We start from the raw sequence: 20,298 nt of genomic DNA, 5'->3' as shown, positions 1-20,298 counted from the left end.
TTATAATGTTCAATAGAACATCCTACAATTCTTTTAGAATTACCATGTACTTTTAATGAAACTAGCGTCACTCAGTAGCATCTTACTGTCATTGAATAACTATCTACAAGCCACATCTTATGTAAATGAAATGTTCCTTGCTCAAAAGGCTCAGGCTGATTGACCTTTTGGAAACTTACAGTCTTTCCTCCTCCCACAGAACAAAGCATGCTCGAGTCAGGAGTGACAGCACAAGAATAAACCCATTGGTTGTGGCCATTTAATGTATGCAGTAGTTTACCTGGAGGGTGGAGAGAAAAAAAGAAGCAGCAATGTATTATACTTAAACAACCCTCAGCGATGAAAGCCAGAATTGTGACAATTGTGCAGTATATTCAGAAGTAGTAGACCGAGGAGCACCCAGCTATGAGAAATATTCCCACAACTGAGAATGCTAGGAATTCCAATTGACAGAGATAAAGTATCTATTTAACAAGTGCAATTTTAGATTCTTAGTCATCGTATACAGTCAACTTTTAAATATGATTCACATATTTAGTTGACATAGTTCATTAAAATACTGAATGTTTTAATAAAAAGCACCTTTTTGATAATCAGAATATCAAAAAAAAGACATCCATAGAACCAAACCATAATGGCAGACAATAAAATCTTGAAGTAAAGACACTAATATTGCATAACTACAAATTAATATTGAGAACATAATTACATTTTTAAATTTGCTTCATGCACCAGCCTTTTGGATAAGATCAAGCCCAAGATGAGATGCAATTTCTTTTCTTGTCAGCTTGGATCTTGTATATCTCTCTTGTGGAGACCATGAATTGGATTCAATTTGAATTGTTTTTTGGAGCAAGCAATGAGATGGATTAAGGGCTTACCCAGCAGTGGCTTTGTAACTTTAATGGGATAAAAAATTTAAAAATCTAATGTGTTTTCCTCTCTTACAATGCCTGCTGCTTTTGTTACATATAAACCAATCTAATAGGTGGGCATGAATGGGAGTTGTCTTTCGATTTCCTCACCCCCTCTATATCATTGTCCAACCACCATCAGGATATCTACAGGTATTCATTTTCTTCCATTCACTCTGTAGAATATTTTGGATGATCAATATTCCATGCAACAAGCACATATGAAGTATGAATAAGTGGAGCAAAAATGTGAACCCAAAAATCTTTATAAACACATAGCAGAAGGATTGTTGAGAGTTGGATCCAATTAAAGACAAAAAAAAAAGGTTCTTGCGGAGGCACAAGGCATGGCTGAGGTACCAAATGAATACTTTGCATCTGTCTTCACTAGAGAAGAGAGAATGCTGACAATATAGCAGCAAAGTGGAAGGTAGTAACAAATTTAGATAAGAGGTGGTACTTTTAAAAAAGGTCCACAGTTTAGAAAAGTCATCCAGTCTGGATGGGATACTTCCTCAGTAAATGAAGGAAGTAAAAAGGGTGAATTTACAGAGGATCTGGCCACTAAATTGCCTTTGATATAAGGCAGTGATGCTAGAGGACCGATAAATGTCATCATAGAAACATTACGGCACAGAATGAGATAATTCAGCCTATTGTGCCTGTGCCGATTGAAAAATAAACAATAAACTAGCTTCCTATTCAAATCCCATCATCCAGTACCAGGCCTGTAGCCTTGCAAGTTACAGCACCTCAGGTTCAGATCCAGGTACCTTTAAAATGAGTTGAATATTTCTACCTCCAGCACCAAACAGGCAGCAGATTCCAAACACCAGCACCCTCTGGGTGAAGAAGATTTTCATGTCCCCTCTAATCCTTCTACCAATCACCTTAAATCTGCACCCCCTAGGCGATTGCCCTCTCCGCTAGGGGAAACTGGGCACCCCTGTCTATTCTATTCAGGACCCTCATAATTTTGCACACCAAAAATCGGGTCTCCAATCAATCTCCTCAGTTCCAAGGAAAATAAACTCTGCCTGTCCAATCTATCCTCATAGCTGCATTGTCAAGCACTGGCAATATTCTTCGAATATTTCTCTCTCCAGAGGAATTTATGGCATTCCTGTAATGTGGCAACCAGAACTATATAAAAATTTCAGCTGTGACCTAACCAGCGTTTTATAAAGTTCCATCATTACCTCCCTATCCTCCCAATTGTGCATTCCCTAGCTTATCTGCCCTATCCAAATCCACACAGACTTCTCGGAATTGAATTCCATCTGCAATTTTCTCGCTCACTCAATCAAGCTATCGATATCATTCTAGAGATAACAGCTATCCTTTTTCACCATCAGGTACATGGCCTATTTTTGTGGCACTAAAAATTTCACAATCATGCACTGTTATGTCCAACAAACAGCTAGAGACTCAACACTGAGCCTTGCGGAACACCACTGGAAACTATTTTTCATTCACAAAAACATCCAGCAATCATTACCCTTTGTTACCTTTCGCTAAGCCAATTTTGGATCCAACTCGTCACCTTCCCCTCCTTTATCCCATGGGCTTTTACTTTTCTGACCAGTCTGTCATGTGATACCTTGTCAAATGCCTTACTAAAATTCATGTGGACGACATCTTAAAACAAAACAAAAAAAACAAAAGAGAGTGGCGACGGTAAATATTGGTCCTTTAGAGGATGAGAAGGGAGATTTAATAATGGGAGCGGAGGAAATGGCGGAGGAACTGAACAGGTTTTTTGGGTCGGTCTTCACAGTGGAAGACACAAATAACATGCCAGTGACTGACAGAAATGAGGCTATGACAGGAGAGGACCTTGAGATGATTATCACTAAGAAGGTAGTAATGGGCAAGCTAATGGGGCTAAAGGTAGACAAGTCTCCTGGCCCTGATGGAATGCATCCCAGAGTGCTAAAAGAGATGGCTAGGGAAATTGCAAATGCATTAGTGATAATTTACCAAAATTCACTAGACTCTGGGGTGGTCCCGGCGGATTGGAAATTAGCAAACGTGACACCCCTGTTTAAAAAAGGAGATAGGCAGAAAGCGGGTAATTATAGGCCAGTGAGCTTAACTTTAGTAGTAGGAAAGATGCTGGAATCTATCATCAAGGAAGAAATAGCAAGGCATCTGGATGGAAATTGTCCCATTGGGCAGCCGCAGCATGGGTTCATAAAGGACAGGTCGTGCCTAACTAATTTAGTGGAATTATTTGAGGACATTACCAGTGCAGTAGATAATGGGGAGCCAATGAATGTGGTATATCTGGATTTCAAGAAAGCCTTTGACAAGATGCCACACAAAAGGTTGCTGCATAAGATAAAGATGCATGGCATTAAGGGGAAAGTAGTAGCATGGATAGAGGATTGGTTAATTAATAGCAAAGAGTGGGGATTAATGGGTGTTTCTCTGGTTGGCAATCAGTAGCTAGTGGTGTCCCTCAGGGATCAGTATTGGGCCCACAATTGTTCACAAGTTACATAGATGATTTGGAGTTGGGGACCAAGGGCAATGTGTCCAAGTTTGAAGACGACACGAAGATGAGTGGTAAAGCAAAAAGTACAGAAGATACTGGAAGTCTGTGGAGGGATTTGGATAGGTTAAGTGAATGGGCTAGGGTCTGGCAGATGGAATACAATGTCGACAAATGAGGTTATCCATTTTGGTAGGAATAACAGCAAAACAGATTATTATTTAAATGATAAAATATTAAAACATGCTGTGCAGAGAGACCTGGGTGTGCTAGTGCATGAGTCGCAAAAGGTTGGTTTACAGGTGCAACAGGTGATTAAGAAGGCAAATGGAATTTTGTCTTTCATTGCTAGAGGGATGGAGTTTAAGACTAGGGAGGTTATGCTGCAATTGTATAAGGTGTTAGTGAGGCCACACCTGGAGTAGTGTGTTCAGTTTTGGTCTGCTCATCTGAGAAAGGACGTACTGGCGCTGGAGGGTGTGCAGAGGAGATTCACTAGGTTAATCCCAGAGCTGAAGGGGTTGGATTACGAGGAGAGGTTGAGTAGACTGGGACTGTACTTGTTGGAATTTAGAAGGATGAGGGAGGATCTTATAGAAACATAAAAGGGAAGGGAATAATTAGGATAGATGCGAGCAGGTTGTTTCCACTGGCGGGTGAAAGCAGAACTAGGGGGCATAGCCTCAAAATAAGGGGAAGTAGATTTAGGACTGAGTTTAGGAGGAACTTCTTCAGCCAAAGGGCTGTGAATCTATGGAATTCCTTTCCCAATTAAGCAGTTGAGGCTTCTTCATTAAATGTTTTTAAGATAAAGATAGATAATGTTTTGAAGAATAAAGGGATTAAGGGTTATGGTGTTCGGGCCAGAAATTGGAGCTGAGTCCACAAAAGATCAGCCATGATCTCATTGAATGGCAGAGCAGGCTCGAGGGGCCAGGTGGCCTACTCCTGCTCCTAGTTCTTATGTTCTTATTTATCTTCTGCGCTACCCTCAACAAACCTCCTTGTAAGACATGACCATGCTGATTATCCCTGATTAATCTATTCCTTTCTAAGTGACAGTTATTCCGTCTCTCGGAATGGAATAATTTGCCCACCATTCGATTAAACTGACCAGCCTATAATTATTTGACCTATCCCTTCCACCCTTTTTTAAATAATGGTACAACGTCCGTAGACCTCCAATTCTTGCGTGTATCTAGTGAGAATTGTAAAATGATCCTCACTGGCTGCCATGAACAGCCTGGGATACAATCCATCTGGCCCTGGTGATTTATCCACCTTCAAGAATGTCAGTCCCTCCAGTAATTTCTCTCCATGCTTATTGTATTTAATATTTAAGGTCCTCATTAACTAGAATAATCAGCATCATCCCCCTCCTTAGAGAAGACAGACAACGTATTCATTGAGAACCCTGCCCACATCGTCAGCACACAAGTTACCACGTACATCTCAGATAGACCCCACCCTTTCCTTAGTTATTCCCTTACTCTTATTATTCCCTTACTCTTAATGTACTGGTAAAACATATGCGTTTTCTTTGATTTTACCTGCCAATAATGTTTCATATTCTCTTTTTTACCTTCCTAATTACCTTTTTTATTTCACCCTTGAATTTTCTATATTCCTCTAGGCTTTCCGTCATAAGCTTTCAAGCTTCTAGATAACCAACAGGCTCTAGATTTGGCAGTACTGCCGCCTTTTTTCTTTGTAGGGACATGTCTACACTGTGCCCATAGGATCTCGCTTTTGAATGTCTCCCGCTGGTCTGTCACTTCAATTGCTGCAACCAAACTACTTTGATCACCCCTCAGCTTCATAAAGTTTGTCTTTCCCCAATTTAGAACTGTTACTCCTGTTCTATCTTTATATTTTTTCATAAGGATGCTAAATCTAACTGCATCATGGTCACCCACTGCTACTTCATCCACTTGCCAAACTTCATTTTCTACGACTAAATCTAGAATTACACCCTATCTCAGTGGACTTGTTGCGTGCTCGCTGAACAAAAGGTTCTCTTGAACGCAGTTAAAGAATTTTGTGTCCTCTGTGCCAATTACACTGTTCAGATCCCAGTTGATATTGGAGGAGTTGAAGTCCCCAACTATTCGTGCCCTATTGAGCAAATTGTCATCGGGAGTGACAAGGTATAGGACATATTAGCGGGCTTAAAAGTGGACAAATATCCAGGTCCGGAAGAATTGTGTCAGAGACTGCTGTGGGAGGCAAGGGAGGAGATTGCCAGGGGTCAGACCCAAATTTCTAATTCCTCTCTAGCCTCGGAGGCAGTGCCAGAGGGCAGCTAATGTCCCACTATTTAAGAAAGGTTGCATAGACAAGCCAGGGAACTACAGACCAGCGAGTCTCACGTCAGTGGATGGGAAACTACTGGAGAAGATTCTGAAAGAGAGAATCTATCTCCACTTGTAGAGGCAAGGTTTGATCAGGGGTAGTCAGCATGGCTTTGTCAGTGCGAGGTCATGCCTAACAAATTTGATTGAATCTTTTGAGCATGTGACTAAGTGTATAGATGAGTGTAGTGCAGTTGATGTAGTTTACATGGATTTCAGCAAAGCCTTTGACAAGGTCCCAAATGGGAGACTTATTTAGAAGGCAAATGCACATGGGATATAGGGCGATTTGATAAAGTGGATTCATAATTGACTTAGCAGTAGGAGACAGAGGGTGATGATAGACGGCTGCTTTAGTGTCTGGAAGCCAGTGACCAGTGGTGTAACACAAGGATCAGTGTTGGGCCACCTATTGTTTTCATTCATATAAATGATACAGATGACTATGTGGGGGGTAGGCTCAGTAAGTTTGTAGATGACACAAAGATTGGTTGTGCCTGACAGTGAGGTTGAGTGTCTTGGGTTACAGGAAAATATAGACGGGATGGTCCAACGGGCGGAAAAGTGGCAGATGGAATTTAACCCTGAAAAGTGTGAGGTGATACACTTTGGAAGGAGTAATTTAACAAGGAAGTATACAATGAAAGGCCTGACACTGGAAAGTTCCGAAGAACAAATGGACCGTGGCATGTGTGTCCATAGGTCTCTGAAGGCAGAAGGGCAGGTTATTAGGGTGGTGAAAAAGGCATATCGCTTTTATGAATCAGGGCATAGATTACTAAAGCAGGGAGGTCATGATGGAGCCGTATAGAACTTTGGTGAGACCACAGCTGGAGTACTGTGTGCAATTCTCTATCTATCCTGCCTAAAACCCCTATACCAGGGATGTTGAATTGTCATTCTTGACCCTTTTTAAACCAAGTCTCTGTTAGAGCAATGATATGCTGTCATGCATCTACCCGTGCCCTCAACTCACTAGCTTTATTACACTCCTTCCATTTCAAGAAATCACATTTTAACATTGCCGTATACCTTTTAACCTTTGCTTCTCGGTCTTTCAGTCATTCGCTAACATTCAGTCTCCCGCTACCTCCTCTGAATTTGTTCTATATGAATCTGCCCTCCGGTTCCCATCTAACTGCCAATCTAGTTTAAACACTCCTCAACAACATTAACAAATCTCCTTGCAAGGACATTCACCCTGTTCCTATTTAGGTGTAGACCGTGTGGCTTGTACAGATCCCACTTTCCCCTGGGCTGGTCCCAATGCCTCAGAAATCTAAAACCCTTCCCCCTGCGCCATCTCTCCAGCCACTAATTAATCTGGTGCATTCTCCTATTTCTATACTCATTAGCATGTGGCCCTGGAAGTAATCCAGAGATCACCACCTTGGAGGACCAGCTTGCTCATCTCTTTCCTAATTCTCTGAACTCAGCCTGCAGGACATCATCCCTTTTCCTACCTATATTGTTGGTACCGATATGAACCACAACCTCTGTCTGGACACCCTCCCCCTCTAAAACAGTCATTTCCAAAGTTGGGGTCGAAACCTGCGAGCTAAAAATGCCGGCTGCGACCAGCTTTCAGAATGCAGGTGGACTCGCATGTGTTCACGCTCATAAGTGCGCATGCCCGGAGTCCAGCAAGATACACTGCCTCCTCCTGATGTCAGCGCACTGACCTTCACGCTCATCAGTGTGCATGCCCGGAGTCCAGCAAGGAACATGGATGGCCTCCTCCTGACGTCAGCACGCTGACCCAGGAGAAGATTTTAATTTTTTTTTAAATTCAATGCAGTCTTCCTGCTGAAGCGGCGGCAGAGAGCAGGTCACGTGCCCCGAACACTGCGTCACGTGCTCTGGACGCTATTGTGATTCCTCCATTTTGCAGCAGCAAACAAGCAACAGGACTGTAAAATTTTAAATGGATCATTTTGTAATAAGGAAGAGAGGGCCAGAGACACAAGCAGGCCAGGATCTCCAGCGCTAAACCTGCTGGAGTGAGTGGCTCAGGAGAATCCACAACAGGACAAAGCAGTGGTGGTGTGAGTTCCAGGACCTCTGATGAACAACCCATACAGAAATGTAACATTGAATGGCAAAGCAAGTGAGATCGTGAGGACCAAGCAGGCTCACCTGTCACATTAAAGGTAAGCGAAAATGGTGGGTCACGAAGGCTGGCTGGCAGGGGTCACGGCGGTCGGCGGGCTGGTAAAAATGGGTCCCCGGAAAAAAAGCTTGAAAAACACTGCTCTGGAATGTTCCGAAGTCACATGATGCTATCCATGACTCTTGCATTAGGGAGACAACATACCACCCTGGAATCACATCTTCTATCACAAAAGCATCCCTATGTTCCACTATCTATGGAAGCTCCCCTGTTCCCCTTTCTATTGTATGCCCCCCCCCCCCCAAACTCTCCTTTCTTTTCTCCTCCCTTCACAGCTGAGCCAGGTGATCTGGCCATGACCCTCGCTGCTCTCTCCAGAGGACCCCTCTTTCCCTCATTAGTACTCAGAATTTAGCAACTGTTAGAAAATGGGATGTCCTCAGAGGTCTGCTGCACAACCTCTACCTTGTCCTTCTAGTCTGTCCAATGTTCACCCAGTCCCTCTCTGCCTACTCTTCCTGAAGCTGTGGGGTAACCACCTTCTGAAATGTGTTATTCCACACAAATTCACCTCAGTGGCCCTTGGAAAGAGTATCCCAGTTAAGCACACACCTCCACCCTATCCCCGGAAATCCACTTGACCTTTTTGGACACTTAAGGGCAATTTAGCATGGCGAATCCACCTAACCTGCACATTTTTGGACTGTGGGAAGAAACCGGAGCACCTGGAGGAAACCCACGCAGACACGGGGAGAACATGCAGACTCCGCAGAGTGACCCAAGACGAGGAATCGAATCTGGGACCCTGGAGATGTGAAGTAACAGTGCTAACCACTGTGCTACCGTGCTGACCAAAGTGCATATATTCCACATTGACATCACTTTGCCTCCAGCTGCATGATTCAACAGTCGTTCAAATGCTGATTGAATTCCAAGAGCGATGATTCTTTATTTTAAATTTAGAGTACCCAATTCATTTTTTCCAATTAAGGGGCAATTTTAGTTTGGCCAATCCACCTGCCCTGCACATCTTTGGGCTGTGGGGCAAAACCCACGCAAACACGGGGAAAATGTGCAATCTCCACACGGACAGTGACCCAGAGCCGGGATCAAACCTGGAACCGCAGCGCCATGAGGTATCAGTGCTAACCACTGCGCCACCGTGCTGCCTATGTCAATGGTGGTGCTGATGAGTACAATCCAGGAATATAGGGGAAGATCTTTCTCATCCCATACTGTAATACTGTATCAGCAAGGTAATAAAAGGGAGAATTGAAAATGCTGTGAATTCATACTCACAACTATTACTATTCAACCTAGCATCATTGTTCCCCACATACAACTTTGGGAAGAAATTATTGATCAAGTTTGATATGGTATTGCTGGAGGTTTGTTCCACATGCATACAGCTATACATGGGGTGGGGATTATTCCTTTCCTAATTCATAGTCTCACTGGAGGCACTGTTTGCTCACAACACAATGTTAATTAGCTGGTTTCTCTTTAACAATATAGACAGAAAATTATGTGTGCTTTTTCTTTCCACGTACCATCCTGTTTTAGATCCCATACACGCATTGTTGTGTCTCGTGACGCAGAAATCAACATGAAGTTTTCATTGGAGATAAAAGCAAAACATCTCACTACAGACTGGTGTCCTTTTAAATTGAAGAGAAGATGTGCTGCAACAGAAATAGGAATGTTTAAAACTACATGCCGTGTAAAATGAAGTTCAGTTCAGCCTCTGGATAAGGTTTTCAGGAGTGTCAGATTTGCACTCTCTCACTTGAGTAATTATTCTTGTAAATTCAAATGCTGAATATTGGCAAGCTACTCAACTACAGCAATCATCACAGCCAAGACCTCTCCTGCCCGAACCCAACCCAACACATGGACCTGGCATGTGGAGTGACTATGATAGCGATGATGAGGAGGAACCCTGGCAGATTCTGATTTTATCCCTCAGACCAATGATCATTGATACCCCAAAGGAGAGACATCAGTTAATTACTGGGGATCAAACTGGTGAGCTTCTTATTCTGAAGGTGTCAGTTCCAGACTTTAAACAAGATATCAAGTGGAAGATTTGTAACAGCGTTGAAATACTCAGTACATATTGCAGGCAACTTTCCAAACATAAAATTACTAAATAGTTTACTTTGGTGCTGGCCCAACATGATGTTTGCACCTTCAGCTGCTACTAACCACACAACTGGATCATAAATTTCTCAAGTTACAAATGAATCAGAACAGGAACATGTTCCTACATGTTTTAGTTTTTAAATGACCATTGTTGAGGCAAGCTTAGGTACTTAGCAGAACTTTAAACACCATAGATCAATGACGGCCAATCAATACTAGTTGTCCATGAAACTTGTAAAAGTAGAAATAGCTAATATTGAAACAATCTTAGCGTGAAAAACATCGAAACATCTACCCTGGTTTGTCAATTGAGACCATCAGTAATCTGTTAAAAATTAACCAGTTAGAAGCGTTAATTGTGATCTGAATGCATTGGCATTTTTCTCTTCATCTCTGCAAGCATAAAAGGTTGAAGGCATCAATGGTTTGGTGGAGTGAGTGCATTCAACAGGGAGAAAGAGAGCTGAATTAGCACATACCATGGTTCTCTTGCTGTCAAATTACCCAACTTATACAACAAAGTGCAATTAGTACAGGCTACCTTCAGGACTGTGAATTTTCAAGCTCTTTCCCCACCCATGTTTGAGAAAATGTCCCCACACACCAGCAATAGCAGATTGAAAACAAGTGTCATCATCCGCAAAGAGAACCAAGAGTTTCAGAGCATTTCACAAAACTAGCGGGGACTTGCATTAGGGGGTCACATCTAATGATGCCACTTGCCTCCAGAAGCAGCATTATTTACTGCAATGAGTGAAAATTGCAATCTCACAGAAACTAAGAATGAACCAATGTTAACTTTTGAGACCTCACACTGTCAATGGCACTCCTTTCAATGGTTTGGTGAAGTGAAAACACTCCGTTCAAAACAAGATGGCGCCGGAGCAAGGCGAATCTGCAAGCTCTCCCCAACACATCCACTTTTTACTTAACTTATACTCGTTCTAATCTTTTAAAATTTAATTCTAAGACTAACATTATTACTAACGTCTCTCTTTTATCTTTTCTTGTAGGCTTGAACATCCTCCGAGGCCCGTGAAGACCTTTTGACCTGACCTCCACGACCTGGAAGTGGATCGGGCTCAAACCAGAAGTGAAGCCCCGACCTCGATTTGGAGCCGACCCGGACCTCAGAGCTCCTAACCCGGCCTAACAACCGACGCCAGCCCTTGGATCGTCCGGCCCAGTCCCCGGAGCTCCTGACCCGACCCCCGAAGGAGACACCCGGTCCAACTCGACCCCGAGAGACCCGCCCAACGACCCGACCTGGAGAGCCCGTCCAGCAATCGGACCTACCTCGAGATGGAAGAAAGAAAAATTCGCGTGGAGGCCCGACCGGGCCTACTTCAAGACCGGACCCCAGCAGCGCCCAGGGAGGGAACGGACCACGGGACTCAGCCCAAGCTGCCTCAGGAAGCCCCTGCCCACGACCCAGGACCCCTGAAATGGCGGAGACCCCGCGCGAGGACCCAAACATGCCGCAAGGTATTCCCGTGCCCGCAGAACGCCAGGACCCATCTGGATCGCAAACATGCCCCCCCGAGTAACCCTTCTACCTCAACCAGTGCCCGGGACCCTGCCAGATGTGACTCCGGAAACATAACCAGCGCCCTGGTCCCCGCCAGAGCCCTGGACCCCGCCAGACACAATCACCTACTTTCCACAAGGTCAGACTTCTCCCATCGGATGCCAGGACCATCCAGCCGCAGCTACCGACCGAGGAAGCGAGGGAAACACGGTGGTCTGCAGGTTAGACTGAAGCAACGCGGTTTCAAGACCCCTCTCCCCAGCATACTCCTGGCAAACGTCCTAGCGATCGAAAACAAGCTGGATGAACTTAATGCCAGACTTACCTCCCAGAGGGAAGTGAGAGACAGCTGTTGGCTTTGTTTCACAGAGACATGGCTCACCCCCGCCTCACCGGACTGTGCCATACAACCTGAAGGCTTCTCCATTCACCAGACGGACCGTGTCATCAGGCAAAGCGAAGGGTGAAGGGGTTTGCCTTCTCATCAACTCCTCCTGGTGCTTGGATGTGGCGACCCACTGCTCCCTGAACCTGGAATACCTGACCGTGAAGTGGCGCCCATACTATCTTCGACGTGAGTTCACTTCAGCCATTATCACAGCAGTCTACATCCCACCCCAGGCAGAAGTAAGGAAGGCCCTGGACGAACTGTACACAGTTATAAACAACTACGAAACAGAACATCCGGAGGCCTTGTTCATAGTGGGCCAACAAGGCCAACTTCAAGAGTGTACTGCCAAAATTCCACCAGCACATCTCCTGTCCCATCAGGGGCGACAACACCCTTGACCACTGCTACTCAAAAATCAAGGGCGCCTACCGTTCCATCCCCCGACCGCACTTTGGGAAATCAGACCATAAGACGATGCTCCTTCTCCCGGCATACAAGCAGAAACTCAAGCGGGAGAATCCAGCTAAGAAGGTTGTGCAGTGTTGGTCCGAGGAAACAGAAGAGCTCTTATGTGACTGCTTAGAGACAGTGGATTCGTCCATATTTAAGAACTCAGCGACCAATTTAAATGAGTATGCCACCACCGTCACAGACTTCATCAGCAAATGTGTGGACGACTGCGTGCCAAAGAAAGCAGTACGTACGTTCCCCAACCAGAAACCATGGCTCAATCATGAGATTGACTCCCTACTGAAGGACAGATCTGAGGCGTTAAAGTCAGACGACCCTGACCTATACAAGAAATCCAGGTATGACCTCCGCAAAGCCATCAGAGATGCCAAGAGAGAATATAAAACCAAGCTAGAGTCACAGACAGACTCTCGGCGATTGTGGCAAGGACTAAACAACATAACAGGCTACAAAGCGAAGCCAAGCAGTATCTCCGGCAGGAGCGCACCCCTCCCCAATGAACTCAATGCATTCTATGCTCGGTTCGAGCAGGTAACCAACAATCCGCTGTCGAGTGCCCCAGCAGCCCATAACTCACCCATGCCCACCATCACAGATTCCGAAGTCAGATCGGCCTTCCTAAAAGTGAACCCGCGGAAGGCGACGGGCCCAGACGGGATCCCTGGTCGTGCACTCAAAGCCTGCGCAGACCAGCTGGCAGAGGTATTCACGGACATCTTTCACCTGTCCCTACTCCACTCTGAGATCCCCACCTGCTTCAAGAAGCCCACCCTTATACCGGTGCCAAAGAAGAACCAGGCAACGTACCTCAATGACTACCATCTGGTGGCCCTGACATCAGTCGTAATGAAGTGCTTCGTGTCATGAGAATGTCACTTTAAGAAATGCTTAGCTGCTCATGTTACTGCAGTAATGTCAAAGTGTGGGTGGAGCTAAGCTCTGGTTCTGCTTTTTAGTTTCACTTTGAGAAAAAGCTTGGGTGTGTCTGGGTTTTCCAGTGAGCTGCAGCTGAAGTTAAACAAAGCTGTCCTGTTGATCTCTGCCATCCAAAGACTATCTCTGGATCATTTGGTGAATTCAGAATTATAAATGTTCTCCATAGTGAATGTGAATCTAATGTGCTCCTATTTAAAGGTTTATTAAGTCTTTTGGATGTTAAAAGGACAGCTTAAAGAATTACTTAGTGTTGTATTCTTGGGGTTATCTTTGAATTAATGGTTGCTAAGATATTCACTGTTTATTTTAAAAAGGTTAACTTGAGTTCATAGAATAAACATTGTTTTGTTTTAAAAAGTACTGGTCCATTTCTGCTGTACCACACCTGTAGAGAGCCGTGTGCTCCCCATACCACAATCTATTAAAAGTTGTGGGTCAGGTGAACTCCATGATACACTTTGGGATTCTCTAAACCCTGACCCATAACATTAGAGGGGTTGATCATGAAGCGCATCACCTCCCTACTCCCAGAACACATTGATCCACTGCAATTTGCATACCGTCGCAACCGGTCCACAGCAGACGCCATTTCCCTGGCCCTACACTCAACCCTAGAGCATCCCGACAACAAGGACTCCTACATCAGACTCCTATTTATTGACTACAGCTCCGCCTTCAACACCATAATCCCAGCCAAGTTCATATCAAAGCTCCAAAACCTAGGACTTGGCTCCCCACTCTGCAACTGGATCCTCGATTTTCTGACCAACAGACCACAATCAGCAAGAATGAACAACACCCCCTCCACAATAGTCCTCAATACTGGGGCCCCGCAAGGCTGCGTACTTAGCCCCCTACTCTACTCCCTGTACACATACGACTGCGAGGCAAAATTTGGTTACAACTCCATCTACGCTGACGATACGAACATAGTGGGCCGGATCTCGAATAACGACGAGTCAGAATACAGGAGGGAGATAGAGAACCTAGTGGAGTGGTGCAGCGACAACAATCTCTCCCTCAATGCCAGCAAACCTAAATGGCTGGTCATTGACTTCAGGAAGCAAAGTACTGTACACACCCCTGTCAGCATCAACGGGGCCGAGGTGGCGATGGTTAGCAGTTTCAAATTCCTTGGGGTGCACATCTCCAAAAATCTGTCCTGGTCCACCCACGTCGACGCTACCACCAAGAAAGCACAACAGCGCCTTTACTTCCTCAGGAAACTAAGGAAATTCGGCATGTCCACATTGACTCTTACCAACCTTTACAGATGCACCATAGAAAGCATCCTATCTGGCTGCATCACAGCCTGGTATGGCAACTGCTCGGCCCAGGACCGCGAGAAACTTCAGAGAGTCGTGAACACAGCCCAGTCCATCACACGAACCTGCCTCCCATCCATTGACTCCATTTACACCACCCGCTGCCTGGGGAAAGCGGCAGCATAATCAAAGACCCCTCCCACCCGGCTTACTCACTCTTCCAACTTCTTCCATCGGGCAGGTGATACAGAAATCTGAGAACACACACGAACAGACTCAAAAACAGCTTCTTCCCTAAATGATTCTCTTATGGACTGACCACATTAACACTACACCCTGTATGCTTCATCCGATGCCGGTGCTTATGTAGTTACATTGTATTCCTGGTGTTGTCCTATTATGCATTTTCTTTTCTTCCCATGTACTTAATGATTTGTTGAGCTGCTGGCAGAAACATACTTTTCACTGTACCTCGGTACACGTGACAATAAACAAATCCAATCGGTTCCCATTAATAGCATTTGTTTGCAAACAAAAGCTATGAAAAATGAAAAAGACATTAATCATAATTATTTCAATGTTTTACACTGCAGAATTCCAATTGTAGATTACCTCATGCCCGGTGTTACAATACAATCCACTTAGCTGCTCTCCACTCCATTACTGCCGATTCCATGTGAAAATGGTTCTTCCCATACAAAAATTTCCCAAAAATGATATTAAAAATCATCTTGCGAAGTCAATTATTCTCATATAAGCTAGAATATAAAATAGTAACCAGAGACAATCTCGGACTTACATAAAACACATCTGTTTGAAACTAGAGAAATACATAGAATTTTGAAATTCTATGAAAAATTTTGAAAACACCAAAGGGTTATGTGCTCCAACAACACAGTACTTTTCAATCTGACATCAGCCCCAAAACATCCACCTCTCCTCACAACTCAAACAAAAGATTTTAATTCGTACTTTAGTAGCTTAGTCAAACACTGCAATGGGTATTTTTGCCCACAAAACGACCAATAAATAGCTATCACGCAGTACAGGACACTTTTACACTAGATCGCTTTCAAAAACATCTCTGAATTCAGTGACTCAGTATACCCCTTTTTACAACCAAAATTTAAACAAGGAAATATTCTCCTTGCTGGTTTGTGAAACTTTAGAGCACTTCATGGAAACTATACAGCAGAGAACTGTAATGCTGAACACAGCAAGATCATAAGTAAAACAAATGTAGATGCAAGGAACATTAAAACAGTCAAATTTATAAACTGACAATTTCCAAATGCTGGAGACCATAACATTTTTAATTCTTTTTCTTTTGCACATGGGAAACATGTGGAAACTTGAACCCAATGATAATATTAACACAATTGGACAGGATCAGCCAAATTAGTACAAAATAAATCAGGAGAATTTTAAACATAATGAGTTATGGCCAAAGCCACTTACAATTGTGTCACTGATGATTCTGTTGGTTCAAGATTAAAATTGCTGGAATCAGGCCCCGCTCACAAAAGCGGCCATGGTCCGGACTCTGTTGTATTCATTTTCTTAAATCAGGCAGGCACATTTCGGGAAAAAATTACATTAACAAAGTATTTAAATTTATGAAAAAAAACACCTTGTTGCACCATTGTAATTGTTGAACGGTTCAGCAGTTTATAATATTCTTTATAACAGTCATTTTTAGTGATTTTAATTTGGATTATTTAGAGGTGGAAAACTGGACACTTATTCAAAAATTATTATTTTTGTTGACAAGGCAATCTTCAATGACATTTTAAAAAAAATTTAGAGTGCCCAATTAATTTTTTTTTCCATTTCAGGGGCAATTTAGCGCAGCCAATCCACCTACCCTGTACATCTTTTGGGTTGTGGGGGCGAAACCCACGCAAACACGAGGAGAATGTGCAAACTCCACACGGACAGTGACCCAGAGCTGGGATCGAACCTGGGACCTCGGCGCCCTGAGGCAGCAATGCTATCCACTGTGCCAGCGTGCTGCCCTTATCTTCAGCTATATTAATAAAACTCAAATAGATCAGGGAATATTTTTGGGCAACAAATTATGTTTGATTATGCAACCTGATGCACTCATTCATGGCACATTTTATGTTTGTGTTTATGAAAAACGAAAAACGATTTTAGCAGAAACCCGAAGCCAAACCAATGCAATTTAATGCGTATTTTGGACATAATTCCCAATTGAACACATAGGACTAAGAGAATTTTTGATAATGTATTTCATTGTAAAGCGACCTTCAACCCAATTCGTATTGGTTCAAACTTTTTTTAATAAAAGCACTAGTGGGACTTGCGGGTGCGGCGATGACCAGCTAAGTCGCACGTTTCGGCAGCTCCCGGTGGAACGGACTTTTGGGCTCTTGATAGGAGCCCCAACGGCAATTTTAACGGCAAAAAACACTGTGCAGTAATCCAGAAGGGAATCCCCCCTGGACACGGATGGAAAAAAAGAGAGGAAAGTGGCCGGATTGCGGTGGATCCTCTAGAGCAGCGGCCAGGAAGGCAGGCACAAAGCAAGATGGCGTCGGAAGGAGGCAGTTTAATATGGGGCCCTGACCAACAAGAGTTCCTGCGGCGTTGCGTGGAAGAACTCAAAAAGGAGATGAAGAAGGAGCTGTTGGCCCCGATATTACAAGCGATTGAGGGGCTAAAAGAGGAGCAAAAGACCCAGAAACAGGAGCTTCGGGTCGTGAAGGCAAAGGCTGCTGAGAATGAGGACGACATACAGGGCCTGGTGGTGAAAACGGAGATGCACGAGGCACAACACAAAAGGTGTGTGGAAAGGCTGGAGGTGCTGGAGAATAGTGCGAGGAGGAAGAATTTAAGGATTCTTGGTCTTCCCGAAGGTGTAGAAGGGGCGGACGTCGGGGCATATGTGAGCACGATGCTGCACTCGTTAATGGGATCGGAGGCCCCGACGGGTCCGCTGGAGGTGGAGGGAGCCTATCGAGTTATGGCGCGAAGACCGAGGGCTGGAGAAATTCCTCGAGCCATAGTGGTGAGATTTCTCCGATATAAGGACATGGTCCTCAGATGGGCAAAGAAAACTCGGAGCAGTAGGTGGGAGAACGCGGTGATCCGCGTGTATCAAGATTGGAGTGCGGAGGTGGCGAGAAGGAGGGCAAGCTTTAATCGGGCCAAGGCGGTGCTGCACAAACGGAAGATTAAATTTGGAATGCTGCAACCGGCAAGACTGTGGGTCACACATCAAGGGAAACACCACTACTTCGAAACGGCAGATGAGGCGTGGACATTTATTGTCGAGGAGAAACTGGAGTGAGCGGGCCAGAAAAAGAACGCTTGGGACAAAGTGGGGGGGTGAATATGTGGGATGAAGGGGGGGGAAAAAGAGGGAAGAGATGACTTCCCAAGTTGTTAATCCTGCGACCCTGTTACTTTTCTCTCTTCCCCATGTCGTGGGGGAGGGGGGGTGGGGGGGGGGGGGGGGGGAGGATGAGGAGCTGAGGGCGCCGGCCATTGGGGGCAGGGCCAAAAGGGTAGTGCGGGCTTTGTTTCCGCGCTATGGTAATCACGGCGGGAACAGGGAAGCAGGAAGGAGGGGGCCTCGCACAGTGTGAGCCGAGGTCACGGGGGGAAGCCGAGGTCGGCCAGAGTTTGCTGACTTCTGGGAGCAACATGGGGGGTGCAATTACACTAGTTTGGGATCTAGCGGGGGGGGTGTTAACTGGGTTGCTGCTGCTGGGGAGAAGGGGGAGCTGGGGGGTGGCCGGGGGGGGGCGCCGCTTGGGGGAGATACGGCTACGTGGGAACCGGGTGAGGAGCTGGATTGAAAAAGGAGATGGCTAGTCGTCAAGGGGGGGGGGGGGGGTAAAGAGCCCCCCAACCTGGTTGATCACGTGGAATGTGAGAGGGCTGAACGGGCCGATTAAGAGGGCACGGGTACTCGCACACCGAAAGAAACTTAAGGCAGATGTGGTTATGCTTCAGGAGACGCATCTGAAGCTGATAGACCAGGTCAGACTACGCAAAGAATGGGTGGGGCAGGTGTTTCATTCAGGGCTAGACGCAAAAAACAGGGGGGTGGCCATACTAGTGGGGAAGCGGGTAATGTTTGAGGCAAAGACTACAGTGGGGGCAGATACGTGATGGTGAGTGGCAAATTGCAAGGTGAGGCGGTGGTATTAGTGAACGTGTATGCCCCGAACTGGGATGATGCCAACTTTATGAGGCGTATGTTAGGACGAATCCCGGACCTAGAAGTGGGGAAGTTGGTAATGGGTGGAGATTTTAATACGGTGCTGGACCCAGGGCTGGACAGATCGAGGTCCAGGACCGGAAGGAGGCCGGCTGCAGCTAGGCTGCTTAAGGACTTTATGGAGCAGATGGGAGGAGTAGACCCCTGGAGATTTAGTAGACCTAGGAGTAAGGAGTTTTCGTTTTTCTCCTGTGTCCACAAAGTTTATTCACGAATAGATTTTTTTGTTTTGGGAAGGGCACTGATCCCAAAGGTGACGGGGACGGAGTACACGGCTATAGCCATTTCGGATCATGCTCCACATTGGGTGGACCTGGAGATAGGGGAAGAAAAACAACAGCGTCCACCCTGGAGAATGGACATGGGATTATTGGCAGATGAGGGGGTGTGTTTAAGTGTGAGGGGGTGTATTGAAAGGTACTTGGAACTCAATGATAATGGGGAGGTACAGGTGGGAGTGGTCTGGGAGGCGCTGAAGGCAGTGGTTAGAGGGGAGCTGATATCTATTAGGGCACATAAAGGAAAGCAGGAGGGTAGGGAAAGGGAGCGGTTGTTGAAAGAACTTCTGAGGGTGGACAGACAATATGCGGAGGCACCGGAGGAGGGACTGTACAGGGAAAGGCAAAGGCTACATATAGAATTTGACTTGTTGACTACGGGTAATGCAGAGGCACAATGGAGGAAGGCACAGGGTGTACAGTACGAATACGGGGAGAAGGCGAGCAGGTTGCTGGCCCACCAACTGAGGAAAAGGGGAGCAGCAAGGGAGATAGGGGGGGTGAGAGATGAGGAGGGAGAGATGGAGCGGGGAGCGGAGAGAGTGAATGGAGTGTTCAAGGCATTTTACGAAAGATTATATGAAGCTCAGCCCCCGGATGGGAAGGAGAGAATGATGTGCTTTCTGGATCAGCTGGAATTTCCTAAGGTGGAGGAGCAGGAGAGGGTGGGACTGGGAGCACAGATTGAGACAAAGTAGTGAAAGGGATTGGGAGCATGCAGGCGGGGAAGGCCCCGGGACCAGACGGATTCCCAGTTGAATTCTATAGGAAATATATGGACTTGCTGGCCCCGCTACTGATGAGAACCTTTAATGAGGCGAGGGAAAGGGGGCAGCTGCCCCCGACTATGTCAGAGGCAACGATATCGCTCCTCCTAAAGAAGGAAAAAGACCCGCTGCAATGCGGGTCCTACAGGCCGATTTCCCTCCTGAATGTGGACGCTAAGATTCTGGCCAAGGTAATGGCAATGAGGATAGAGGATTGTGTCCCGGGGGTGGTTCATGAGGACCAAACTGGGTTTGTGAAGGGGAGACAGCTGAATACAAATATACGGAGGCTGCTAAGGGTAATGATGATGCCCCCACCAGAGGGGGAAGCAGAGATAGTGGTGGCGATGGATGCCGAGAAAGCATTTGATCGAGTGGAGTGGGATTATTTGTGGGAGGTGC

The 20,298-nt window shown here is 45.6% G+C and overlaps 1 protein-coding gene across 5 annotated transcripts in view; it reads right to left on the bottom strand.

The window, feature by feature from the left end:
- The window catches only part of wsb2 (WD repeat and SOCS box containing 2), a 50,002-nt gene that overhangs the window by 11,826 nt on the left and 17,878 nt on the right, over positions 1-20,298 (bottom strand). For 2 of the 5 annotated variants that reach the window (XM_072496759.1, XM_072496768.1), the window contains exons 4-5: positions 9,420-9,551; positions 165-280 (exon numbers count right to left, since the gene is read on the bottom strand). In XM_072496759.1, the coding sequence (XP_072352860.1) occupies positions 165-280; positions 9,420-9,551 (248 nt within the window). The remainder of the gene's footprint in view (positions 1-164; positions 281-9,419; positions 9,552-20,298) is intronic. The other 3 variants (XM_072496777.1, XM_072496786.1, XM_072496796.1) reach the window with 3 other exon arrangements.

This window comes from Scyliorhinus torazame, chromosome 1, assembly GCF_047496885.1.
Source record: "Scyliorhinus torazame isolate Kashiwa2021f chromosome 1, sScyTor2.1, whole genome shotgun sequence".
Taxonomy (NCBI): Eukaryota; Metazoa; Chordata; class Chondrichthyes; order Carcharhiniformes; family Scyliorhinidae; genus Scyliorhinus; species Scyliorhinus torazame.
The sequence above is the reverse complement of the archived record's forward strand: the minus strand, read 5'-3'. Positions and strand labels throughout refer to the sequence as shown.